At 45.2% G+C, this 27,368-nt stretch overlaps 1 protein-coding gene across 1 annotated transcript; it reads left to right on the forward strand.

Annotated features, from left to right (window-relative positions):
* Window positions 1-27,127, forward strand: LOC126041177 (hepatocyte nuclear factor 4-beta-like). The gene is made up of 11 exons (XM_049806534.1): window positions 1-140; window positions 3,876-4,059; window positions 10,241-10,412; window positions 12,284-12,378; window positions 19,998-20,104; window positions 21,226-21,381; window positions 21,932-22,019; window positions 22,821-22,973; window positions 24,752-24,988; window positions 25,651-25,764; window positions 26,812-27,127. Exons 2-11 carry the CDS (start codon window positions 3,945-3,947, stop codon window positions 26,946-26,948), a joined length of 1,374 nt encoding a protein of 457 aa, XP_049662491.1. The 5' UTR covers window positions 1-140; window positions 3,876-3,944; the 3' UTR covers window positions 26,949-27,127.
* The last annotated feature ends 241 nt before the right edge of the window (window positions 27,128-27,368 follow it).

Raw genomic sequence — 27,368 nt, forward strand, 5'->3', positions numbered from 1 at the left:
AAGGAATAAATGGAAAACATATTAAAAAGAGGCTTATGTCCATATGGAGGAGGATTGACATCAATTTGCAAACTGGGAAGACTGTGTTATACCACCCAGTTTTGCCTTTGGTTCTCCACACACCCAAGATGCCTGTGCAGGTGAGCCAATGCCCAAGCACCCAAGGAAAGGACAGACACCCTCACTCCTGTCCCCTCGCTGGCAAACCAGCAAGGTGTTTTGCAAAAAAATGCAATTATCTCTGTATGCAATGCACTGTGGTCAACTCACCCATGTAAGCATCAGTTTTGCGGCCCAGAGGGAGGGCTCTTACATAGAAGTTCTTCCTCTCTTGTAAGGCCACTTGCTAAAACTGGTGTGTGGGGCATAGCAAACCCAAGGGGGAATATTTGCTGCTGTTGCCAGCGGGGTTTCTTCTGGGGTCCACAGCTGGGTCGCTGCTCCCCCCTCACAGCACGGGCATCTGCGCTGAGCACATGTTCCCCACTCAGGCTCTTCCTCCTCCTTTGGGTGAAAAAAGGGAGCGACATGGGGCAGGCAGATGGTTTTTTGTTTTTCTGTTCCATTCTGGTGAAAGCTCTTCAAACCCGTAGATCTACTTACTAGGGTTAATATCTCTGAATCATGTTGGAGTTACCTTTACCTGTGGTCAGTACTTGGCATATGGAAGGACCTGAGGAGCCCCATCTTTTCTCTGCACTGAGAGAAGATTAGAAACGGGTGGTGGAGAAAGATCAGAGCCTGCCTTCAGTCCCACCAGGTCTCCTCTCACCCCAGCAGCCAGGAGTTTCTCCCAAAGCCTCATGCATTCAATGTCATAGCCCTTGTTTTGACCTGGTCGGCTCTTCTCAGCACTGGCACATTGCAGGGAGGGCCAGAACATCTGCAGACACACACAGATGTTGCTGAAGTAGCTCCTGGAGAAGTGACATGTCTTCACCCCATGGGGAGCTCAAGTCCTGGGAAGAGTGTCTCAGCAAAGAGCTGTTGGTCAACCCCACAGATCTCTACCTTCAACTTTTTTCTTACTGTTTCCATGCTCTGTGAAGGATTTGAGATTCCTCCTGTTCCCAAAGTGCCTCTTGTGTCCTTGTCACATGTTCCCACCAGAGACTGACCGACCGAGGCTGATGCGTGTCCTGTGGACAATCTGGGAGGTGCTGGTGAGAAGAGCGAAGGAACTGCAGGTTTGCTGTCCTTCAGGGTGATGCCAAAGGACTGAGAGCCAAACACCAGCCCTCTCCCACCTGCCACCAGCCTGTTTCCCACATCAAAGGGAAGATTTTTTTTTGTCTAACACTTGCTTGAGGTCAACTGGAGAGACACCTCTCCCTAGCTCCCCAGCTGGTCTGCTCTCTCAGGTTAAATCATGGTAAGGTAATGGAGAAACCAGCTAGAGGTTTCTGGCTCTTGGCTGGGACAGCTGTCCACTTCATTGCAATAATGAACAGTGCTGAGTAGATGTGAGGGCACCTCAAAGTGAGCTGGATTTCTCCTGATGTTAATAAAACTCAGTCCCAGCCTTGAATAGGTCACAGCTGAATTGCAGCTGTGACTCAGAAAGTGATGTAAGAAAGCAGGAAGGGGAAAAAGAAGAAACTGTTCAACCCTCAGCAAAGTTTTAATACTCTTCAGGGCTGCTTTTGTGCTGGAGTGGTTTGGAACAGGGTGCTGACATCTGTTTGAAATAGATAGAAATGCTGCATAGTATCACTCCAACACCACCTTCCATAACAAGTCAGTCCTGATTATCAATATGGATGTGATGTTGAAATCTGGTTGTGAACTATGAAATTTGCTCTATAACCTTTTCTCATTCCCAGTACCCTTTTCTCATTCCCAGAATGAAAATTATCCAAGCGCGTCCTCATTGCCCAGCTTTCATGGGAAATAAGTCTTAACTCACTTCGGATTGAGAGATCGAGAACACTGAGGGATCTCTAAAGCCAACAACATCAGGACAGGAGCCCAGATTTCTTCTCTCTGGGCCACAACTGCCCAAAAGCATGGTAGATACTAATATGGCTATTTTAATGGTGAGGAACCCATACAAAACCCCCTGGAATTGTAGAAATGTGACAACTCTTAGCTGCCATAGTAGCAGAATGCTGAGAATCTGGCAGGATTGTGCCCACAGCTCAGTTCAAAAAAATGTGTTAGATTAATAAGCATAATCAAGACTGGCATTGAGTAAGAGGCAAGAACGACTAATCAGATGCTAACTTAGCTGATGCTGGCATTACTGAAAGCCTGGGGGCATAGTCCAAGGATAAAAACATACCATCTTATCTAACCAAGGAGTCATTTGTGTACCACTAGTTACAACATGCTCTTAAAAAAGGAAAGAAGGAAAAAAAAATAATCTATGGCACATGAAATTATTTTATGCCCCAGAAATGATAAGAAAATAAAGCTAAGTGTTCCTTCACCCAATCTTTATAGGGGAAAAGCCTGTCTAGAGTTAACCCATTGCAATGTCCTCTGTAAGTCCCTAGGATATGGAAAAATCCATTTAAAAAAAAAAAAAAAAGTGAAATGTGGATGAAATCAAAATGAGTATATCTAAGACATTTCAAAATTCAGTTTTGGCATATTTCTTGCTATTTGGAGATTGCTAGGATACATGGGGCCGCCCTGCTCCTCGGTTCAGTGAGAGTTCAGGCAGTCTGGCAATCCTCCTCTTTTCTGGCAACAGGTCCCCCTATTTCTCAAGACTCTTCTTTTCCTCCAGATTCAACAGGATGTTGAACTGGATCTCGCAGAACAGCTCATGGAAGGGAAAGGCCCTCTGACACAAACCAACGTCACTGGAGAGGGAACTGTAATGTCAGGGAAGGCATCTGGCAGGTGAAACCAGGAATAAACCAAGCACTTCAAACTATATCGCTTTGCATGGCTGTGCTTTATTTCCAGTCTTTTGCAGTACAGCTCATGAGTCTTAAAAAGGAAAGAACTTCTGCGCAAAATTCAGTAAATGAAAAAAAAAAAAAAGGACAGTCCTGTGGGGAAAAACTGGAATTGTATTTCCATAATGCAGGCCTTTCCCAGAAAAGCCAGGCATGGGTCAGCGTGAAATGCAACACCACACATCTGCGAGGGACTCTGCCCAGTTCCTCCCAACCTTTTCCATTTTCATCATTTGCCGTCGCTTGAAACCTTCTGCCCTAACAACTCTCAACCACCACCGAGCTCTTTCTCAATGGGAGCTCTGGGAGACTGGGGCTGCCTGGAGTCAGGAGAAGATGCAGGTGACAGGAACAGTGGGTCATCAGTAGGTGGGAGAAGTCACCTCCCCTCTGCCTATAGGGCAGGGTGAAATCCCATGGACGGCTGTAATAAAGTCTCATTTTTCTCTTCCAGTAGTAACTCAAGGTATGATCTGGTGTGCAGCACTTTTGGTGTTGGCCTCACATTCTCAACGCTGACCTATCTTGACGGTCTTCAACTGGTGGTCACACCGACTCTTGGTCTTCACCAGCTTCAAGTGACATCATTTGGTCTTTTTTCCCAAGGGCTGGTAGCTGAGCAAGGTGACATCGGCACGGGCATCATGTGACGTGACCACTGCTTTGCCCTGGAAGATCCGTGCATGTGCGCGAACGCCTCCCCACAGCCCTTTTCAAAATGTTTGCGCAGGAACAGCCATAAAACGGGTTGTATTGACCCAAAGATGCAATCCAAGTCGTTTGAGTCTAAGGCCTTATCTACATCATATTATCGAGACCGAGAGAGCACAGATGCACCCCGGGAAGGGAGGGGACTGCGTGCGCGAGAGGGAACGGCTTCGTCCCTTCTCTCCTGGCGCGGGGAGGGGACTGCAGGCAGAGCTGGGTAATGATTTGTCATCGCAAGGGCTGGGGTGTCTCTCTTTGCAGAGGAAACCTTGGCCGTGATTGACAGCAGGGCTGTTTTTTCGCCGCTTCCCTTGCTGTTGACAAGTAATAATGAAGCTTTGTCAGTCCATCATGGACATGGATATGCCAGATTACGTTGACTCCTTGGATTCCTCTTATACCATGCTGGAATTTGACAACCTTCGGGTGCTGCCCAATAACACCGGTGAGATTTCTGTTCGATTCCTCTTGAATAACCTCCACTACCTTTGTTATAAAGTTGAACAGCTAGGAAAGGCAGGTAGAAGGTGTGGGGCAAAGGGTGGAAGGGGTAATATTTAAGCAGCTGACCTGTCAACTTCTGTTGCATCTGCAGTTACGTTTGGGCTCTCATGGGACCCCTTCACTTGCCAGTGCTATTTTGAGATATTCTTTTCCTTGGTGGGCTGAGCATCATGTCCTGAAGAGCCCATGAGGTATTGGAAATGTTGGTAGAGCTCTTCATGGCACACCATAGGTTTATCCCTCAATATGAGTTATGAGAGGAGTTATTACCGATATTTCTTCCTAAAAATGTGTGTTTCATTCCCATATATGACCTAGGTTCATATTTTATCCTTGGGTAAACAAAAAACCCATCTCAAATGGCGTTTTTCTGTTTCTCAGACAATACACCATGTGTCCAATTTAACTTGTTCCGAGGTACTTGGATTGAGAAGCAATATCTAAATTGTTACTTGCCTTACATTTTTTTTTTCTGGCTACCAAGATGGTCTAAAAGCTTTTACAGCACACAAAGGACTTGGCTGTGAGGCGTGAGTGTTTATATGCCAAGACTTCCGCTTTGTTCACAGAAATAAATCGTATTGTGTGACATACACTTAGGTTTTGAGTAGCCAAAAATACTCTGACATAAAGTGAACACTATTCCATGAAATTAACTGTTCATTGTGTGAAAAATAAAGGACATTTTAGTCATATAGCACAAACTCAATCATGTAACCAAATGAGATTCTGATGTTTGCAATGCCTTTGGAGAGCTTTGGCAGCATTTCATTTAATTTGTTAAGAAGCTTAGTGAAATTAAGATGGGATTTTCAGGGTCTCACGTTTGCTCATCAGCTGTCTCATCGAAAGAAATCAGAGTTTCAGTAGGGCTATCATCTACAATATATAAAATCATTAGACTTATTATTGTGGGACATGGAGTGATGTCAGGAGACAAATAAAGTCAAAAGGCCCAAAGAAATTGGAATTTAAATTTGACTTCAAGAAAAACTCTGTCTGTCCCCAAATAAAAGATTTTCAATATATTTTTTTTGCCAGCTCCAGATAGACTGGATCCTATTTCTTATTCTTGCAGTAAGGTTTCCATCTGCCATCCTACTCCAGAAATGTTATTTAACACAGATGTTTCTCTTTGTCACTTGCTGCTGAACAACAAGATATTTTTTACTTTTTAGAGTGGTACAAATTTCCTCAAAATTCAAGATAATTTGGCAAGTTAACTACCAAAACCTGCTTGGGGCTCTCTGTTGTTTCACGCAGTGGAACTGACAGGTTGAGTTTTTTCTGAAGTTTATCTAGATCAGTATTGTGTTATTTGTCTAGCTGTTAATGAGTAACTGCTCTCGGGAACTAGCTGTTTTGAAATTAGCTTGTTTGACTTGGGTAAGTGTCCTCTTCTACCGTTTATAAAAATAACTTCAAAAAAGACCTGAAATGTCCATGCATGGAAATACATTGCTAACCAGCTGAGTTCAGTTCCCATATGTAACTCCAATAACAGTTCACACAGCTACTATGTAGCTGCAGAACTATTTTAAAAATTGTTAGAATCAAGAAATAATCTCATTTTAGGTATTTTTAAAAATATACTGGATGGTTTTAAGCCATATCTTTCCCGTTATGCAAGATCTGTCTGTGTCATTTCCCCAGCTAAATCTAACGGCAGTTTTGCCCTCTATAAACACAAACAGGAAGTGGTACAATATTTATTTTAATGGAATCGGGACTGTTTCTTACATTCTGAACAATTTTAAAAGCAAAAATTAGAATATTTTCAAATAAGGTCATGCTTTCTTGAAACCACCTCTTTCCTTCTTTGGAATATTATTTCATCAAAATTTGGGGTTGATTAATGATGTGCAGCGCTTCTAGTGCTAAGCCTTCTGCTTCAGGAAGCTGCTGTAATTTTGAGATTTGCCTAGATATATATTTTGGATTTTCCACCTCTAAGTACCTGCAATTTGCCAAATATTTTGAGACTAATTCAAAATAAAGAATAGAATCCATTATGGGAGTGGAGAAGGGCTGTAAAAAATTGTCTGTTTTAAATAGAAAGGATGGCAAAAGGAAATGAATGAAAATCAATGTTAATCCTGTCTTTCCTTTATAAAATATGTGTTGTAACTGCAGAAATTTCCCCAGTCTGTACAAATTTGTTTCCTTTACCTTGGCTGGCATTACAAGCCATATTCTCACTTGGGTTTTATGTGCTGTTAATACCCATTTCCTCACGCTCTTGTCAGAGTTGTCATTTTCCTTAAAATATGAAGCATTATTGAAATACTGCACTAATTCTTTAGTCAAGTGTCGGTGAACACTTTCTCCCACAGTGGTGCTCATTTTCCTGTCTCAGCACTCAAACACCACGCCGATCCTTGGGATTCTGGCACAAGGTTGGCAAAACACCTTTCCCTGCCCTGCTGTGGTCTGACCCAACTTGGACTGTGAAAAAGCCATCAAAGATATTTTGACAGTGCCTGACCATCCCTCAAGCTTCACACGTGCTTGCGAGGAGCTCTGGCCTTTCTGGCTGGCCTCTTTGTCATTGTTACTGTAGGAACACTAAATCAAAGCTGTGTTTTATCTCAAAAACTCCTCCTCTATTTGCTAAAAGCTGATGTAGAAAGTGGCTGACCTGCACGTGGCCAGGGCTTCAGTGCTAGCCCCTGTCCAGCCCTACAACCCTTGTATGCACAGGTTTCGCAATGCTGGCTTTGGCCACCAAGTTTGACTTAAACCCTCACTTATGATCTCTTTACATTCTAGCCCAGCACATGTAATTTTGTGGATTTGTTAGCTGCAAATTATGTGCACCACGACTGGCTTGGATTTCTGGGTAGATAAAAGCAAAAGTTATTCTGGAAAGTATTGCAAGGTAATTCTTTTATCCAATGTGCCTCTAGAAGAGATGTAGCCAGAAACATAACTGAAAGGAAAAGCAGCAGAGGTCTGCAGTGGTCAGATATTGTGCAGAGCTCCAGCTCTGAATGGAAGCCAGATACCATTCCCTAGCAGCATCCTCCCTGAGACCATCCTCCCTGATGTTTCTTATCACTGTAAAACTTGGCATCCTCATTTCAGCCCTGGTTAGTTAGTGACTTAGATACAGAGGCAGTAGGTAACAAAAATTTGTACGTGTTCCAGTTGTGAGCTTGGTTGACCCCAAAGCTGGTGAAGCCACTGGGATACTCTCATCAGCATTAGGTAGGCTATAGATCCCAATCTGCACGCTGCTTATATATAACTCGCAAAAGATGGTTGAAACTTCATAGCAACCTCTCTAGAGAGGCACAACAGGTTAAATGAAGCTGAATCACTGAAGTAAACGGTCTACAGTTTTCAGCTGATTTCACAGGCAGGTGATTGTGCTAGCAGGGATCCTGGCTTTCCTCTGATTTTCCTAGCAGTGATCAGTCCGTGGAAAACCCAGACATTCCTCAAATACTGGGTAGGTTTGAAAGTCACATCAAAACAGACTGCTGATGCACGCGATATCGGTTGCGTTTTTGCTCTTCTCTGAGTTAATTCTCATTTGGAACTCATCATTAGTTGGTGACAGGATTTTCTAGTTAAAATCTATCAACATAATTAACGTGCATACTGGCTTAGGGCTTTCCTTTTCTTTACTTTTTTTTTAAATTTCTGTTTATGTTCAACCAAGCTGAAAATGACACGTGGCTACCTAACAGGGACTGAACTTCTAGCTATGTATCTCCCCTAACAGAGAGCCACCCAACTTAACTGTAGCCCATGGGCTTGTCTGTGTTTTCATGGGTACAAGTGACAGCAAAATTTGGTTTGCTAACTTCCATGGGCCCTCACATACTCAGTGCTGATGGTCCTTCCTCCAGTAGTACTTGGTTTAAGGCCAGATTATTAATTTCTTCCTTATATCAACAAGTAGCTGCTCACGTCTTACTCACATAAGGGGAAAAAGTTTTCTCTGATGAGTAATTGCTTTCTAGCATTAGGAACGTTTTGCAACCTGGACCCAGCTGAAGGATGAAATGTCCACTGGAGACCCCAACTGTATGACCTTGGTTTGATTCCCCTGAAGTCAGTAGAGAAAGCATGAGTGGAGCAAAGAGAAAATTGGCCTTCTTATCTTTATTTTTGTTGTGCAAATTTTTAAAAGGAATCCAGCACAGTAGGCACATTTGTTTATGGTCATGTGTTCCTTCGAAAAAATAGATGGAGCAACAGATGCACAAATGTTTGGTAGTACAGTGACCCTTGAAGGAATATCCTAGTACAGCTCATTTAATACTGAGTGATCAAGCAAAATAAAATGAAGAATCAATGTAAAAAAAACTAAAAATCAATGTAAATTACCATTAAGCACCTCTGATGCAGACAATTTTCCCAAAGGACCCAAGTGCTACTTACTGACAAATGTCAGAGCTGGGAGCATCTTACATGGATTTTGGGAACAGGTAAATCTCAATTCCTGTCATTATGACCCAAGAATGATTTTGATGCTGTCATTCTTTCTTGTCATGTGGTTCCCATCTTGCTACAGCCTACTTATTTATTCATCCATATGTTAGAAGGTGAAATACAGATCAAAAGGGTGTTTTGAGGCAGGGAAAGGAAGTCTGACCTTTGCATTTGTGAAGTCTTAGCTAAAAATGTCTTAGCCTTAGCTAAAAAACTAACTTCCCAGTTTTTGAAAAACGAAAGCTTTATTGGCTTTTTTTTCCTGGCTTTTGATTACAATTTTCATTGCATAGCAAATATTTTCACTATATTTTTTTGATGTGTATTCATATACAAAAATAGCCTTCTCTCTCTCTCGCTCTGTATATATGCATGTTGTGTGTGAATTACCCAAAGCTATTTTTATGTATTATGCATTAGAAAACTTTCTCTAGACTGTCCGGATCAGATGCCAATTCCTCCCCTCTGAGTAATATTCTCTAAGATGTGTTGTTGCTCAAAACAACAGCAGCTGAGCTTTTCTCATCACCGCTCATCTCTTCGGCGAGGCAGGATGCATCTTGTCCCAGAGGTTTTGCCGATGTCACTGTACCATGAGATCGGCTCCCCTGGAGCGAAGAACACGCTCCCAGAGGTGCGAAAAAATTCATAAAACCAACCTGCAGTGAGTGCCCAGGTCAGGACAGACTCCACAAACATTCCTCCTCTTGGCAAGATGTAAACACTGTCATCTGCGTCTTCTCAAGTGTCTCCTTTTTTTTTTTTTTTTTTTTTACCCTTTTTTTTTTCTTCCCCAAGCAGTGCCTCAAATTAGGTGGATTAAGAGGGCAGTGAGTCTGGTGGTTAAGGCCAAGGGAGAAATTTAAAGGGGAGTTTTCAGCAGTGTATACACAGGCCAGGCAGGGGCAGAGCTATTCCTGCCCCAAATGAGTGGGTGCAAAGAGAGGACATGACAGAGGGCATTCATATGACCTAATTTTAGGTCCCTAATTTAGAAGGTCAATCTTCCTGCACACCTCTATTGCTTTCCAGTGGAAAGCAATAAGCCTCTTCAGAGGGCAATTCAGAGCAAGAACCAGACTTAGGAGAACTAAAGTAAGCCCTGTGGGAGCTGCTGTCTCTGTCTTCCAGCTGCAGAGGAGCTCTCAAGAGCAGCCTTTTATCTCCAACACCTCTATCATGTGCATGAAATAGTTTGTCCTTCCTGCTTCTGCTGTCTCTTCTCTGCTTTCTACTTATTCAAGTTTATGATGTTCTTTCCACTGTCTTCTATGGGCACCAGCTTTGAACCATGTTCTCCAGGTGTGTAACTGGGGACGTGGCTCCCCATCCCTCAAAAACCATGTATCTATCTCACATCCAGGTAAGATTTTTCTACATCCGTCAAGAAAAGTAGTGGTAATTGTTACATTCTCATGAGGATGTTGGGTTACACAGCTTGAAATCTCTCTGTGCAGCAAAGGAAAACACCAATATCAGAAGCAAAACAACTGAGTTACTCTCAGTTGAGGCTGAGAAGAGCATGGCCATCAATCTGGAGGTTTTACTAGCAACACATACTGCCTGTGCACACGTGCGTGTGGGGCTGGGTCAGTGCTTTGCTTAAAAAAACACAACTTGCCACCAGCTGATTCTGGTTTCCATCACAGAGGGGTCTAATGGTCCCTGTTCTCTGCCCACAGAGGCCATCACAGCCGAATCAGCAAACACCAACCTGCTCACCAACGGCATCGGCTCCCTCTGCTCCATCTGTGGGGACCGGGCAACTGGCAAACACTATGGTGCATCCAGCTGCGACGGCTGCAAAGGCTTCTTCAGGAGAAGCGTCCGCAAGAACCATGTCTATTCCTGCAGGTACGTGCCCCTTCTGCAAGAAATAAACACAATTTATTGACGCTGTAAATAATTTGGGGTGGAGATCAGGTTGTACAACGGGGCCCTTATCCCAAATGCGGAATTATCATTCTGTGAATGCTAACAGTAATACTGCAGTTTAGTTTCTGGCTGGAAGACAGGGAGCTAAGGAGTGAGCCAAGTCCTATCTCATCCTGGACCCTGACACCTTTTGTGACACCGAGCAATCCCTTTCATGAGTGTAAATCAAGGGAAACTTATAGACCTGAGGTTTGACTGGAGCGTATAATCTGTAAGTACAGCTTCTGGGTGTGGAGTGACACCGTAACCTTATCACAGCAAGGGAAAGCCAAGGTGGCGAAGGACCAAAGCTCCAGAGATTTCATCTCAAATGCAGTGTTTCTTGATTTTCCCGGTAAAAAGCAGCAAGCATCCAAGAACCTGCCACCCCCAAAACCTCCACCTCCCCCACAGTGTCTCCATTTTTGTTTTGAAATCATTAAACTATGTACGCTGACATATCGCTGATGATTTTACAATCATTCTGAGAACCTAGGATGGAGCAGTGATGATTCATGTCCACTTTGGCGCACAGGTATACATTTGAGAGAATTTTTTTACCGGGAGGAGGCTATAAATTATACAGCAGCTATCTTGGTTGACCTTAGAAAAATGGTGTTTATTTTAGCACTGGAGGAAGGGGAAAACAAACCCAAATACACTCAAGCCCTTCTAATTAAAACCTGGAAGTTTTTTTCTGTTCCAGAACTCTTCCTCCTTTAAGGCCATTCCACATCTTTGAGCCACCTTGTTTGTTCAAAACGATCCTGGGGTCCTTATCACTCCAGGACACACCAGCCATGAACGACACCCAGGGTGCCAGCAGCGTCCTCCCACACGGTGCCCATTCCAGGAACCATGGGATCCCTGCAAGAGGAGGCAACAGCTACTACTGATTTCTTTGAAATTTCGGCTCTCAGGCTCCTGGGAGTGGAGCTGTTGCCCCTCCGCAGGAAACCATGAATCTCTGTGGTATCTGGCAGCTCAGGGAAGATCCACAGCATTGAAGCCAAGCAAATGGCAAATGCCTGCTTGTCTGCAAATCCTTATTTGGTGAGCGGTGCTGTATTTAGCCCAGCTCAGAGCTCTGTTGTTTATTGCAGGCGTGAATTCTTTGGAAAGTCTTCGGGCCTTTGTACCTTTGGCTTTTTACCAGTCTGGAAAAATGCCTCAGCTTTTACAACCTGATGATGGTCCCAGAGCAACCCACGCCGTCTCCTCTCTGTGTGGCAGATTCCTCTTCCATCGCTTCTCCCACCATGGCAAGAACTGCCAAGGCTACATGGGCCACCCCTTGAACAGCACATGGGTTCCTAAATCCCCCATTGAAATGGATAGGAAATAGGAGGCCACTTGCCTCAAAACTAGGCTGAAGACGCAGAAGAGCTTGTGGTCCATAGTGTAATTATTCTACACAAAGCAGGACAGTGTTAATGAACGGGATCAAACGAGTCCTGATGCCTGACGTCCAATAACTGTCTGAAAGCGGGAGATGGAGTTCCTACACCACCAGGCACCAGGACAACTTGAGTCACAGTCACACTTTCACAGCCAAAACCATCACAGTCCTCGCAGGGTGGGTGGTCTGAAATTGCTGCGCTCCCAGCTGGCAGGAACGGCAGTGGGGAAGAGGAGGAACTGGGCCAAGCCGACGTTGATTCAATCCTTTTCTTGCAAACCTTTGGCTCTTCTCTGGGCTCAGGCAATGCGTAGCTCAGTGAGGTCTGGGACTGTATTTGGGGCTGCTCGGGGCGAGTAGGGTGCGGGTGCCAGGCTGGTTGTTCCATATTTTATTTCCCATCTCCTCCCAGGTTCAGCCGACAGTGCGTGATAGACAAAGACAAGAGGAACCAGTGCAGGTACTGCAGGCTGAAGAAGTGCTTCAGAGCTGGCATGAAGAAAGAAGGTAGGTGCAAAGAGATATTGCAAAACTGCCTGCTGCTGGCTCTGGCTCTACTCCCACTCCAGAGCATGATGGAGAGCAGCAGCAGCCCTGGCCTGGGGAGATAATGCTGGTGTGTCACAGTGAGAGATTTCTTGTTGAAGCCGAAAGCCCCATTTCCTATCTAATCAGGTGGGAATCTCAATTAGAGCCTTGTGACAGTATTCACCCATCCTGGGAGGCTGGTGTCTTTAGGATATATTTATACTGGGAAAGGGATGGGCTTCCTCAGGCTTTATTTAGCCTCAAACTGTTTCACAACAGAAATTCCCTTGCTAAATACCTGCTAGTGTGACTCCTAACCGCAGCTGTGACAATCTCAGCGAGGACCTCCCGTCCTCAGTCTCATAAATGCCAACAACCGACTGCTGCAGAGTAGCGCTTGGTGGTTGACTTGGCTGATGCTCAGGTAGCTTGGTGCAACCCTTAGGGCAAAGTACAACCCAAACACGATGCCTTACGGCGCGAGAGCTGCTCCTCCGTGGCGCAGGGCACACCGGGAGTGCTCCTGGGACCTGAGCCAGAGTCATACCCTTCTGTAGGTAGTGCTGTCCTCGTTGTGGGTATAGCACCATGCTAGAGCAACTGTTGGCACTACTACTGAAGGGACCACCTAATGTTGGCCGATGCTTTTTGTTGCACTTCACGTTGGCTGTATGAAGAGGGAGGTGGAGCATTGTAGAGCATTTGGGTACCAGTGACCGTCGGGAAGTGCCCTTCCAACGCACTAAAGGAAATGCTAAGTGTTACGGTGCATAATGCTAAGCAAGAGAAAAACCCACTTCTGTTAATCTATGCCTTAATTCCCTCCAACCAGCTTCCCTGGGAAAGTTTGGGACCTATCATAGCACTTCTGATCTCTGCTCATTCAGTGTTTGCATAGTGGGAGAGCATGGATGATACTATTTTACTTACTCCAAGCTTTCCGGGCAGAAGACTGTCTTTGTCTTTGGGGGGCCCAACCCACGAGAGATGGTACATCCCCCTGATGTGCAGGTAGTTGGGTGATGGTTTCAGCACTCTTCACCCTTCATTTGTGCTATTTTCCAACCCATTGACACCTAAAGGTTGAGGGAGCTAGAAAGGAACTTGAGAGTTTCTTTCCATGCCACCGAGTTAAACACCCTTTACCCACGGGGTGAAATCCAACGGGAAATTTGTCACTGATTTCTGGTAATTCATAAGATTCCACTAGTGATGAAAAAATCTTTCCAACCTTCTGACCATATGTTTTCCTGAACAAGGGTGTCTTGCAATTTGGCATAAGTCATGGATGTAGCAAAAATGCCTGCTGGTTTAGTTTAAGGGAAATGGAGTAAATACAGCAGATGGAAAAAAAAAAATGCCTCAGAGTAATAAAGACCAAACCAAAGCATATCTGGTCAGTTCTACATGGGGATGGAGCCAATTGCCGATGCAGCAAGCTCGACAGCTTGGAAAGGCTGAAATCTGGTTATCGGATCCATTCTTTTAGCTGAAGCATGATTTTTATTGGGTTTATGGTAAAAGTTATAAAACCTTGGCTCATGTCTTCATTATTGATTGTAGCTCGATGGAAGATGACTCATTTCAAGCTCCACATAGTCACATTCTTTGAAACTTTTTTTATGAGTGCACAGTCAGGTTGTGTGCTCACAAACTGCTCATGTGTTTGGTAAGGAAGGTTTTAAAGCACCTTGAGCAACTGCTTTGCGGAAATTAGCTTAGCTGACCAGAGCTATATCCAAAGCATGTGTGCAGGACTACGAATGAAATTTTCTTGCACAATTGTGTGCACAAAAAGAACACAGTTATTTGCTTTAGGGTGGTTCTAGATTAATATTAAACAGTATTGCGAAGCATTAGGGAAAAAGAGAAGCCATGTCTTGGGATAGAGCAGTATTAGGAGGATACAAATGTTTGTACAAAATCTTTTGGCGGCATGCACCAATTCATGTTGGGAGACCGCAGCTGTGACATCCACACTCAGCGTGTCCCGTTGTCCCAGCACTGGCACGCAAGAGTTTGTCACTCTCTGGCGCACACCACTTTGCAGCCAGCCCATATAATAGCAATCAGACTTTCCAGGGTGTGGTAATAGCATTGTTTGTTCACAGTAGAGGGGAAGAAGCTGGAAACGATCCTTTTCCCAGCCTGTCTGTGACAATACACCTGGGGTGGGGTGAGCAGGGTTGTGTCACCCTCGCACGCTCCCCACCGCCGGCGACCCACTGACCCACTGCTCCAAGGGTGTGCGCGCAATATCGGAAAACTTGCTGTTCCCCAAATGTTCTCATCCCAGCAAAACTAACTGATAAACTGGAATTTTGGATCCAGAGTGGGTTTGGGTTTTTTTTCCCCCCAGTCATTCTGTGTTGTAAGAAGTGACATGACACATTTGGATCTTTCTTTCTTCTTTTCCCTTGTTGGAAACAACTCTAGTCTGTAACAGATTGAGAGGGGCAATATTATCTGGCCTGGTAGAAGGGAGATTTCTGCCTAAAGAAAAAAGCCACACAATGCAAATATTCGAGCTAGCTTTAAACTGGCTGTCTATAGTGGTAGCTGAGGGTCTCAGCATGGGCTGGTGCTGGAAGCACAGCACAGTCGGGCTATAGGTTCGCTACGGGTTTGGGGCAGCTGGATGGACAGTTGTTGACAAAAGCATCAGTAGGGTCCTTTCGATTGTCTTGTTTGTACGCTCGGAATTTGATCCTGCTTTCGGAAAGGACCAGGACTGTCCCACAGATGAGCCCTACGCCTCCAGGCTTGTGCATTGAGATGGGATCCAGGTTCCATTGGCACCAGCAAGAGCAAGAAGGGGCCAAAACTTGAGTCTTGTGGGAAGTCCAGTCCCCAGATTTCCTAGAAATTAGCTCTTTCAGAAACACTCCTATCCCAATTACAGTTTTGGTATCAATAATTCCCTTTAATAACTACAAGTAAACAATCATTAAAGTTGGGACGAGGGGAGAGAAAAGGCTTGATTGAAGGCAAAGCCCTTCTTGTCTCGTGAAACACCACTATGATCAGGATTTAAGATTTTTGCAGGAGGTTCACTCCTTTGTTCTTGTTTTGTGGTTAAGGCTGGGACCACCGCAGGGTAGTTTGGGTGTTTTGGGGATTTTCTGGCTGTTCCCTTTGATTTTCTTTCTTTGCGCAGGAGAAGATTCGATTTCTATTGTTTTGCACAATGCTACCAGACAGGTTTTTGGCCACTACAGCATCAGTGGATGAGGAGTGCACCAGATACTTAAACACCCAAAGAAAACGGCAGGATGCTATTTTTAGCATCTTGCTGAGATCATGTTTAACCTTGAATAAATTAGCAGGGTGTGATTTTTCAAGTGAGCCAGGTGATCTACTCACATGGAGCTGAGTGTCTAAAAGCCTGGAAGCCTTTTGAATTGCCAGCACTGCACTGTCAGGATTCAGTTTGCTGATGAAAAAAAAAAGGGGTTAATATTTAACCTCTCATCATCATTTATGAATGTACGTGAACTCCTTTAGTTTTATGGAGAAGTAAAAAGAATTATTGTATCACTCACTGCCACAACACAGTGGGAGGATTTGAGGCTATTTTTTATTTATTTTTGTTAAATTGGCCAGGTTTACAGGACAGGTTTATTAGTGTTTCACAGGACCTCTATCTTGTTTCATACCTTTTGCTTGCACATCTCTTCTGCCAGCTTTCAGAAGGCTGGGACTGCGGTTTATTGCAAAGATGGATGGAAAAGATAAAGGATCTTCCCTGCTTTGTGATAATCATACATTAGGCCAAGAGCCCATGAAAGGATTAAATGTGCATGTACCATTTGGATTTATTTGCAGAAAAAATACACCACACCTACAAAATCAGAGGTAGCTTGGGGGAAAAAAATTATTTGTGCATATAAATTAATCAGGCAGCAGAAGGAGTAAATCTATCAGTGGAGAGAGAAACACTGTGAGCACTGGTGAACGCCAGCACCGCACTGGTGTGCTCACAGCTCCCTCCTCCTGCTCTCTCTTTATGCCATTTATTAATACATTTCCAAGTCCATTGGCATTAAATGAGGATGGTTTTAGTGGAATAATAATGGAAACGGTAACTCCCATGTAGGCTTTAACCTCTGCGGTTGCCATGGAAAGTTACTGGTTTGCTGCTGTCCCCTTCCAATCAATGCCTGTGCCTGTATTTATTGGACTCCCCAGAGGTTCCTCATCACAAGCTTTGTATGTATGTGGCAAGGCAGCAAGGACAAAATGTTTGGGAAACATTGGGTTTGTTGCAATCCCACAAACACACCGCTGTTTGCTCAAGAGCCGCTGTGCGTACTCCGCAGCCTGCCCGGCCACTGGCATCCCTGATGCCCTCGTGGTAAAAGTGCCCAGCCTTGCTCTGAATAACAAAACCCCTCCGATAGCTCCTCTATGTCAGATGGAGAATATATTTGTTTTTCCATCCTCTTCCCACAGTTAGGACATGCCGTAGCTGTGGACGATTCCCCGGAGGGAGATACGGGCACCATCTCGCCCTCTCTGCCCTTTCCCCAAGGGAAAGCCCGGGTCAGGGCCACGTTGTCCCTGGCTGGCAGCATCGGGGGGACTCGTTCCTGCTGATGTCCCCTCCTGCTGGGCTGCTGTGGCCCTTCCCAGTGGTTTTTTGGCTTTGGGAACCGGAGCATTGGGCAGAGGACAAGATTAGAGAAGAAAAAATGGACGAGCAAAATTTTGCCAGGCATATACTGGAAATAGTAGTCCCTGGGAGGGAGGCAGTGGGATCCAGCATTGGGATTTTAGTTCTTCTTGCAAGCTGGCTCAATTTTGTTGACTGCAAAGCCAAGATCACGTCTGAGCCCACACACCCTCAGGGCCAGCACTCCCCTTGAGCACTCCGGATGCCTCACCATGAGTGACCTATCCCTTCCCTTTTACAAGCACAATAAATATAGCAATATAATTACCACACAGTAATAGATTAATTTTGTGGCAGGTAAAACATTAACTCCCTTTTGTATCTAATTCTGTCGCATCTTGGGTACTTTCAGCGATAACACCCAAATCACCTTGAGAAAGTCGGTCTGTACCATCCACTTACACTTGAAGATTGAGCTTATCAGAGCATGAGGGAAGCACTGAAATATGTGCCATAAAACGACCCGGGAGAAAAACAGGCTGAGGTTTCTTAAAGGAGTCTGTGATCAGGGACTAGGACCAGGTCTGCATGGGTTTGGAGGACTTACATAAAATGTGTAACTCAGTTGGAAAAGCAAAATTTGTGTCTTCTCTTGTAAATGGGAAAAAAGAGCCCCGTCACCCACAGAAAGCTACGTGGGGGAGCACCTGATATGAAACCAGGCATAGAAGGTTGGGTGGGAACTTTCCAAGGACATCAGTGATGACATGGATTTGGGAGGGCTTGCTGCTACTCAATGCTGGATGCTGCTGCTCATCTTTCTGGTGTACCAAAAAAAGCCATGAAGGCGTAATCTATTCTGAAGATTAATCATAGATTATGTTTCCTATAACCACCTTCACCTTCAAACTGGTAGGTATCCCAGGCCAAACAGTCTTTTCCATCACCCCCCCACTGAGCCTAGGGTAATGTATTGCATCTTTTACAAATTGATGTACTTTAATTATCCAGCCCCTTGCAGCCAGTCAGGCAAGGTTGGCTCCAAGGTGCAAAACGGCTTTAGTGGCTGGACCCCAGCAGACCCCCCTCAAGCACACCCAGCTCAGAGGTGAGCGGGTGCCGACTGACAGCAAGGCTGAGCCCCACATCCTGGAAAATAAATACTATGCTCCTGCCGATAACGGGAGATATTGATTTTTTGTCACTGTGCTTGTTTTTTTCCCCTTTCACTTTGTTGGCCTCTCATCAGAGGCCAGTTAGGAAAACAGATCAGTGGCTGGGCCTGAGCTGACAAAAAAAATCCCCCACCTTCCCACTCTGCGTGCAAAATGGTGTCCACATCTCCTCCTTTGCATGAATTCAGAGAAACGTGCCCCGTGCAAAGAATGATGCGTGCTCTAAAGCAAGGCCCAGCAGCAAGGCAAAGTCTCGAAAGAGTGATGGAAAAGGATTTTGCTGACTCTGCAAAAAATTGCTGCTGGAAAAATCTCCAGTGGCCACTTTTGAGACAAACCCACACTATTTCACATCCAAGGGGTTAAAGCACAGAAGTGAGTCGCACTTTGACAGCTATGCCTAAGTCATTCCCCCTCAATAAAACCAAAAGGAGCCTGGAATTGCTGTATGAAGGAGGAGGCATGTGTTGCATTATCACCACATGCTAAATCTTCCTGCTCCCTCTGTTTTAAGGACCTGACAATTGCCTTGCTGAGCTGTACGTAGCCAAGATGTACAAGCTGTCAGGAAAATGCTGAGTCTGCATTCAGGCTCCTTCCTCCAGCCCCATGTGGGCTTGCTTGCTGCTGGATGGAGGCAATAGGGCTTGGGGGAGAAATCAACACTGAAAACAACATTGGACTAAGTCTAAATTCTGCTTTTTGTCCCTGCTGCTGTTTTACTTGAAGGCTGCAGTGGAGGCGAGTCAGTTCTTGGAGGCTGTGTTGCAAAAATAAGCTGCTGAAGCGCAGTAAATCTGTTATGTTCAACAGGCAGGGTTGACAGAGCATGGGGCTAGATGTGGCTTGTGCTTCAGGGAAAAGGATGGTTAAAGGGTGGCATGAACCTCAAAAAAAATCAGCATTTTTTTTCTAATTCACCATGGCATGGCCATGTCTTTCTGCTTGCAAAAAGCCCAGGGCTGATCTTCACTCTGCTGTGGTCACTATAGTGTGTCCAAGGTGCGTTATATCACTGTTATTAACAGTTCAGGGCGGTCTGAGCTGATCTGCAGCAGTGATTTGCACAGGATGCCGGCGGAGCTGGAGGCAAACCCTGGCTTGGTTTGTTCCCTCAGCTGTGTGCTGGCCTTGCCGCAGGGTTACAGACTCACTGAAATCACCAGTGTGATGGGCAAGGCTGAGGGAATGGTTTTAAGGGGGAATCAGCAAATGTAAGCTTCTTTTCTTTGGAGCTTCCTTGACGAGGTGACTCTTCGTGCTCTCCGTGAGCGGTGGCAATGTCCCCTGGGGACCACCGCCTGCGATGCCTCAGGGACAGGGCACACTTCGAGGCTGCTTTGAGGTGGGATCAGAGGATGGTTTTTCCAGTGCTGCCGTAGAGACAAGATGGAACCTCAAGAACATCCTGCTGTACTGGGAGCTCAGGTGCAGACATGGCAAAAAGGGTATGGGAGGCCAGAACACCAGCAGTGCGGGTGCATTGCCAAGTGAAAAGGGTCGACAACAAATCCCCAAACTCCCCGAGCTGCATCAAACCCCGTAGGACCAGCTAACATCCCTCAGGGGATGCTCTGACTGCCAAATGGCCTTATTGCCCTCTGTTGCTCCTGTGCTTGGTCTTCTCCCTCTCTGGTGGCTTTTTTCCCCTTCTCCAGGGCTGTTTAATCTCATTCCAGCCTCCAGCAAGAGTGGAGGGTCTTGCAGGCACTAAAGCCCCATCCACTCCTGTTTGGGGACCAAAACAACAGCAGCCATCGGTTGTGGGGGAATTTTCTTGCTAACAAAACCGCTGCTCACTCTCATTTCAGCTGTGCAGAATGAGCGTGACAGGATCAGCATTCGCAGGAGCAGCTATGAGGACAACGGCTCACTCTCCATCAACGTGCTCACTCAGGCGGAGGCCATGGCGCAGCAGGTATGAAATGCAGGGCCAGCCCTCCAAATGAGTATGTGGCCTTCAGCTATTCCATATGGAGTTAGGAACTCACTAAACCAACCAGGGCTGGATCTTTTTCTGCCCTTGGATGGCTCTTGTGCAAAGCCACAGGGAAGAAAATGCATTAGAGGTATCCAAAAGCAGACAGTAAAAATCCTTGGTGCATTATCAAGACAACAAGTCCTGCAAAAAACAGATGCAGCCTTTGGCATGTGAGATGCAAAGCTGAAATTCGAAGGGCTGAGGGATGTTGTAGACCCCTGGTCCCCTCTGCCCCCAGCCTAAATTGTTGCTGCATCCCTAAAAATCCATTGCATTTCATGCAGAAATTTATCCCTCCTTGCTGCACACTCTGTCCTGCTCAGAACACAATGTTCCCATCATGGTCAATTATATCTTTTCTTGTAACTTTACTGGAGCAACAATTTTAGGAGAGAAAAATAAAGGTAATAAAAACGCTAGGCTTCAGCTAACGCTGATTGCTTTTTTATTTCATGTTCCACAATGAATTTCACCCTGCGCATCCTTTAAATTCTTATGCAAATATCCTTTCTCCACTGAAACATATGGTCCAGATGTTGCATATTACATGCAGCAATGCGTCCACTTCCTTTTCAAAAATTACGATGTTTTAACCCTCTCCTCCCCCATGCAGCTTTTTAGAGCTTGAAATGGGTGGTTTGTGTCCCAGACAGCAATTCGGGGGAGAAAGGCTGGATGCATTTCATGCATTTGGCTGGCTTAAGTGATTGATGGGAAGCTGAGACCCAGTGCTGCTGGCTACTGCTGGGAAGGGGAATATTAATCAGATTTTGTTCAGAGCCAGCCTGGAGAGTGGGAAGAAGGTGGAGGAGGGAGGGGTGTCTGTTGGGACCGAGCACCACCTCGTGGAGGCTTCCCCATGGGCTGTACATTGGACAGTATATATACACTGCTGAGCAAATAAATAAGTGTGCAAACACGACGGCAAACGTCTTGTCAATGACCTGATGAGGTTAATGTCTGCGAAGGCTGCCCGTGTTATCAGTGAATCGTTGCTATCAAGGATGGCAAAACAGCCCTGATCTGGTCCCAATGCAACTGGGTTGTTTCTCTTTCAGTATTTGTCGCTGAGTCCGGCGCACAGCGCGGACATTGCTATGAAGAAGGTTGCAACCATCAATGATGTGTGTGAATCCATGAAACAGCAGCTTCTGGTGCTGGTTGAATGGGCAAAATACATCCCGGCGTTTTGTGAGCTCCCACTTGATGACCAGGTAAAATGCAAATGCCTCTTCCCTGCAAACCCACCGCCTTCGGTAGGAATTCCCAGCCATACTTTTCAACAGGAGAATCTGACATTAACATATAGATCACCCTACACAGAGAAATAAAGTAATAGGAGAGAAAGAATAATAAAGGGCAAGGGATCAATTAAAAATAAGTCAAGTAGCCAAAGTCCCCCAAAATGTAATAGAGTTGGTCACTCCAGTCTGCACAAGGATCCAGTCAAAAAAGACTGGTTTTCCTTTTACTGGTACCTGATAGTTGAATATAAAAGCCATTTATTTCCTAAGAACTGAAATTACTCAAGCCCCTCTTTTCTCTTTCATTGAAAACAGCTTTTTTGTTTAGTTGGCCATGAATGTAGCACTTCTGCAAAGTGAAGATATGCTAATAATTTCTAGCTCTTAATAGTACTTTATCTGTAGATCTGACATATCTCAGCAAACACCAAATTTGGCTTAATCGAAACAGCAACAGCTCACCGTTCTGTTCTCTGCTTTTCAAACATAATATTATTTCTTTCTTCTGTGCCATCTCCAGGTTGCCTTGCTCAGAGCCCATGCAGGAGAACACCTGCTCCTCGGGGTAGCCAAGCGGTCCATACCATACACCGATTTTCTGCTATTAGGTAAAGTAGTGAAATGCACTCCTGCTTTTATAATTTGCACACCCGTGTCATTGCCAAGTATCCTGCCTCCCTGAAATCCTCTCTGCCCTCCTGGGCATGGTCTGCACATCTGGCTTGAGAAGGTTTCTGGAGAAGTGTAAAAAAGAGCGAGCAAATTCACTGGGACTTTTGCAAGTGTTCCATTACCGCTTTGAAATTGTTGATGGGAAAGCCCCCAGTATTTAAATGGCATCTCCAGCTGCGTTGCCTTGTTTTTGTAACTGAAATTGCCAGGACACAGGCAATGAGGTATTTGGGTATCGGTGCCTAAAAACTTAGCAGAAAGGTCTTTTAAAAATTATAGTGCACATAGGTATTTCCTTTTCATGTAGCTCTCTGCCACCAAAAACACAGGTGGGATTATTCTTGGAAAAATGAGAATACTGACCTTGAAAGCCATGCATTAAAAAAAAGAGGGAGGGAGAACTTAATTTAAAAAAAAACACACCAAAAATAAAGATGCAACACCACTTGCAAACAGATGCTAGGTATAACAGAGGGTAAACCAGAGCAGAACGTGGAGCAGGCTTTGTGTACAGTGTGGGTGCACTGACATGTGCAAACGAGATAAATAAGGACCAAAGAATGAGATCGACGGCTTGCTTCTCAGTTGTGAATCTGAGTATGAAGCTGCACACTGGAAATCTGCTGCACGTGGGCACCGGGACTCTCTGGCAACGTGCCTTGGGGTAACTTCTGGATAAGACCGTGTCCGCAGAGCTAGAGAGAAAATCTGATGGCAAATTTCTCTTGTCTCCCCAGGGAATGACTTCATCATTCCAATGCACTGCCCGGAACTGGAAATCGCTCGTGTGGCCACCAGAATCTTGGATGAGTTGGTGAAGCCCTTGCGGGACATCCAGATCGATGACAATGAGTACGCTTGCCTTAAAGCCATCATCTTCTTTGATCCAGGTAAGCTTCCTTTCTGATTGCCAGGCATGTGGCTTGAAATGGAGTTGAGGGCTCTCCGATAACGAGGAAAACCCCTCTGCGGCAGCTCTACATTTCACCTGCCTCTGCTGTAATGAGCAATACTTTGCAGTGCAGCAAGGACGTGTTAGAAGTGACCTATTCCTGAACACTTTACTATTTAGCAAGTATTAACTCCAGCCAGACTGATGTGCAAGACTCTGCAGACCCTAGAGGAGTTTTGCTGCTTCTGTAGCTTGGCTTCAGGAAAGCCCATCAGTCTGAAATGAAGGAGATGGCTATTAAGGACATATATGCCTATATTGAATTATGCATAAGCAAAGTGAGTCAACTGAGCAGTAGTGTGGATCATCCACCGGAGTTCAGAAAGCAGCATTAAAAACCACAGAGAGCTGGACTGTTCAGAGTACCCAGAAATATCAAGGATGGCTGTTAACGGCTCTTGTTGGAGGGCAGGGCTGGTCCGCACAGGATGGACAACACGGAAACACACAGAGGCAAACGAAAGCTTGTTTTCAACCGTTGCTGTATTCTCATTCCACAAACACAGGGGTTTCTGTCTCAGCCTAGGTTCCCCCCAAACACTCCTGTTTCTACACGCCTGCAGCACACACAACACCTCCTCCAGGTACAACTCTCGAGTCCCTTTAGTGCATCTTGCCCTGTAGCTTGGAGAAGAGATGGGGGAACAATCCCCAGTCCAGAACAATGCCTTTTTGTCTTTAGCATCTATTAGCATGGAGAAATTAGAGGATCTTCCATTAGTTATTTTTTTTTTGCTGTGTTGGCTGATTTGAAATCAAGATGCAGGAGTTTTACAAACATCATGAACTTTGGCTCGCCAAAGAACCTGCTGTAAACCTGAGTAAGGGTGGTATTATGAAATTGAGTTTTACAAATTACCTTCTCGGCTGATCAGTATCTCAGTGAAGCTTTAGATCATTGCGACAGTGAGGCGCTGTGATTTCATCTAAAAGGAAAAAGTGCAAAGCTCTACAGAAGTGAAATTCGTTCATGCTAACAAGCGGGCATGTCATAGAGTTACATGCTGACATACAATAATTTGTTAACCACTTCATCTAATCTCTTGGTGTGGTGATCCCTAAAATGTGGTGCTTGTGGATTCTTTGTAGACTGTGAAGGAAATGGTCCAGTGAGCCAGAAATCTCAGTTTTAGATAGCAGGAGAGGCAGGAGTGGAAAGCTGTAAATTCTGGCCCTTCACCTTACCCAGAGTGCACATTTACTTGCTTAAGCAAAACTGGACCAGTGGACCATGAAGAACGAATCGACCACAGGTCAAAGACGTGAATCTAGTGTTGCAGAGGGTGTAATTACCTCATATAGGCACTAAACCTGCACGGATTTAGTGGCAGTAGTTGGGACTCAAAGTTTTCAGGGGAAAATTCCAGGCCATTTCCTTGGAAGGACAAATATGGTTCAACATCTAAATCCTTCCTCTTCACTAATGGCAGTAGCCAGACATATCCACCTGAAGCAAGCTCTTATTTTCTTACTACTTCCCCTCAAATTCCCGTTTCCCCCCCAAATTCCCCTTATGGTTTCCCTATTCCATGTGAAATAGGAAGTAGTGGCAGCCCAATGCTATTCTGTCAGATAAACATGCAGACTCTGACAGATAATTGTCAGAGGATCACTGACACCTCATCCTTTTCCCTCTACAGAACCTGATTGACAGGGTAACACTTTTTGGTTACACAGCCCAGCAATTAACTTCTTTTTTTTTTTTACCCCTCCCAGACTGCAAAGGCCTGAGCGAGCCCGGGAAGGTGAAGAACATGCGCTTCCAGGTCCAAGTCAACCTAGAAGATTACATCAACGATCGCCAGTACGACTCCCGAGGCCGGTTCAGCGATATCCTCCTCCTGCTGCCCCCGCTGCAGAGCATCACCTGGCAGATGATCGAGCAAGTCCAGTTTGTGAAGCTTTTTGGTGTGGCCAGGATCGACAGCTTGCTGCAGGAGATGCTGCTGGGAGGTACGACCCCGGCTAAGAAAGGACAGCAAAGTTGATTTATTTCAAAGCCATTACAAGTCTTTGTGTCTGGGGTTTTGTCCTTCTCTGGAGGATGTACGGTAGAGAGAACTTGGTCTTGGGAGGAGGGAAGTCAAGTCTCGGGTTGAATTGTAGCTTGAACATGGGTCCTTCTCACTCCAGACCAATCCCCAAGCCATTTTTTTCCAGCCTATCTCTGAAAATTTGATCCAGGATCAGTTTTATGGAAATGGGTACACTTTGCGGTGCTTCACACCAGCAGGGCACTTGACTTTTTAGGCAACCTACCAAACTGATGCAGTTTGCAAGAAGAAAGTACATTTTTTTTGTTAGCAACATGCAAAAGTTATAAATATATGGGAAACCTTGATAAGAGCAGTAATTGGGACACACACAGAGACAGATGAACAGTGCAGTTGAATATTAGCCGAAAGCCCAGCCATCGTGGGAGGTTGTGCCTAAACAGTGAGAAGGCGGAGAGCAAAGACGATGGCCAGAGCAGGAAGGAAGCAAAGACAAGCCAGGACATTAACCCCCGCCCACAGCGGTCTTCCACATTCTCTGAAAAAAAGAGATTTGGCCCAGAACATCTGGCTTCTCAGTAACTATGCAAAGAATGATGTCTTTTTTCACTTCCCCTGCAGGAACCACCATTGATCTCCAGTACCAGTCAGGACCTCCCAACCTCAACCTGGAACCGCTGCCAGGACATGTCCTCCCAAGCACCATGAGCTCTGTGATTCACACCGCTCCAGACCGTACGTGTCCATTTTTACGCTATTAGTGTCAGCATAATGAAGGGACTGGATAGGAAAAGCAATTAAGAAAAAGACCTTTAAGTTTCTTTATATGTTTTAGCATTACACTTGAATCAGAGTTCACAGTCCCCCCTTGCTGATGCCCTTTACTGATGCCCTTTACTATGCAGTCTGGAAATATGCTTCCAAAAAGAAGCTGAGATTTTCATGTACTAGCACGATCCAGAGGGATTTTGAGATGCTACTAAACATTACGAGATTTAAAAAAAGGAAATCAAGATTGGCGACAGTGTGTTTCTATGAATAGAGGCAGTGCTGGGAAATACCACAAAGAAGCACATGCAGTTATTAGTGGCAAGAGTTTCCCTATGTAAAGTGTCTTGGTTGCTGTGGACCAGAACACAATATAACCTGAATACAAGACCATCTTCAACCGCTCTGGGCACTGCTGCTAGGCAATGGCTATTTGTTAAGGCATTTATCCGCTGTAGTAGCAAACAGACCATGCTATTAAAAAAAAAAAAAAAGTAGAATATGAGTTGCAATTTAACAGCCACTGCCATGTAATCATGATGTCTTGCACACAGTCTCCTTCTGCCACTTATGATCATCTACCTCTTGTAGCATGTTTTGCTATTTCTCAGCCATATAAATGTTGGCATCATGTATTTGAGCTTGCTTTTTTTTTTTTTTTTTTTAAGCCACCCTGCAGCAAGGGAGTTTAGAGGGATGCTGTGTTCTGTAAATGAAGTATAGTGGCTAGCAGGTTGAGGTCTCCTCTGATGAGGAGAGGAAGGATTGAAAAGCATTTGGGGGCATTTCCCAAGCACAAAATACTGAGAAGAGTCAGTATGTGCCTATCAGTCCTCGTCACAAACAGGAAGGAAGAATACGCCTGAACATGCCTGATTTGGGATGGATTTCCCTGCCCCATGCCCAAAGCTCCTGCTCTTTGGTTCATAGGATGGTTTGCTGATTTCACTCGGGCACTGCTCCACTGAACAGTGTCCAAGTCCATTTTAATTCTGTTTCTTTTCTCTCCCACAGCATCTCCTGAACCATCCCTTCCATCTCCTTCTACAAGCACAGGCAGTGAAGACTATAAACTAGGCTCTAGCGCAGGACCCAACGCCGTAGCGCAGCTCTTGCCTCAGACAGTGATACCCAAGCAGGAGATTTTATAGGGAGAGGTGGAAGGAGAACCTGGGAGCAATGTGCAAAAAAAAAAAAAAAAAAAAAAAAGGTGCTGAAAGTGAAACAGGCCCTTTCTCTTTGCAGAAGCAAAGCACAGCAACCCCCTGCCTGTAGCTGGATCTGTCGGTCACACTCTTTCCCGTCCGTGAGTCGAGCACCAAGACTGCAGCAGGAGCCTCAGCACGGGGTCTTCCCACCACTGTCACCCTCTTTTCACAAGTGATTGGGGTTAATGCTCTTTTCGGTAGGACCAAGACTGTAAGCTCTTCGGAGCAGGGCTTCTGATTGCATTTGTTATCGCCTAGCTCGGTGTGATCACGACCCTTTTACGGCCTTCGGCCGCTATCTTCATAAAACCAAATGCCTTGCGCAGGTCCTGGTAATTGTTAATGAGTACAGCGTGTCTTGAA

This window comes from Accipiter gentilis, chromosome 7, assembly GCF_929443795.1.
Source record: "Accipiter gentilis chromosome 7, bAccGen1.1, whole genome shotgun sequence".
Taxonomy (NCBI): Eukaryota; Metazoa; Chordata; class Aves; order Accipitriformes; family Accipitridae; genus Astur; species Astur gentilis.

Excerpts from the sequence above, each read along its gene's own strand:
- LOC126041177 (XM_049806534.1), top strand. The coding sequence starts at position 3,945 with ATGAAGCTTTGTCAGTCCATCATGGACATGGATATGCCAGATTACGTT. Across the intron at positions 12,379-19,997 it reads AGCTGGCATGAAGAAAGAAG|CTGTGCAGAATGAGCGTGAC; the intron begins GTAGGTGCAAAG and ends CTCTCATTTCAG. Across the intron at positions 20,105-21,225 it reads CGGAGGCCATGGCGCAGCAG|TATTTGTCGCTGAGTCCGGC; the intron begins GTATGAAATGCA and ends TTTCTCTTTCAG.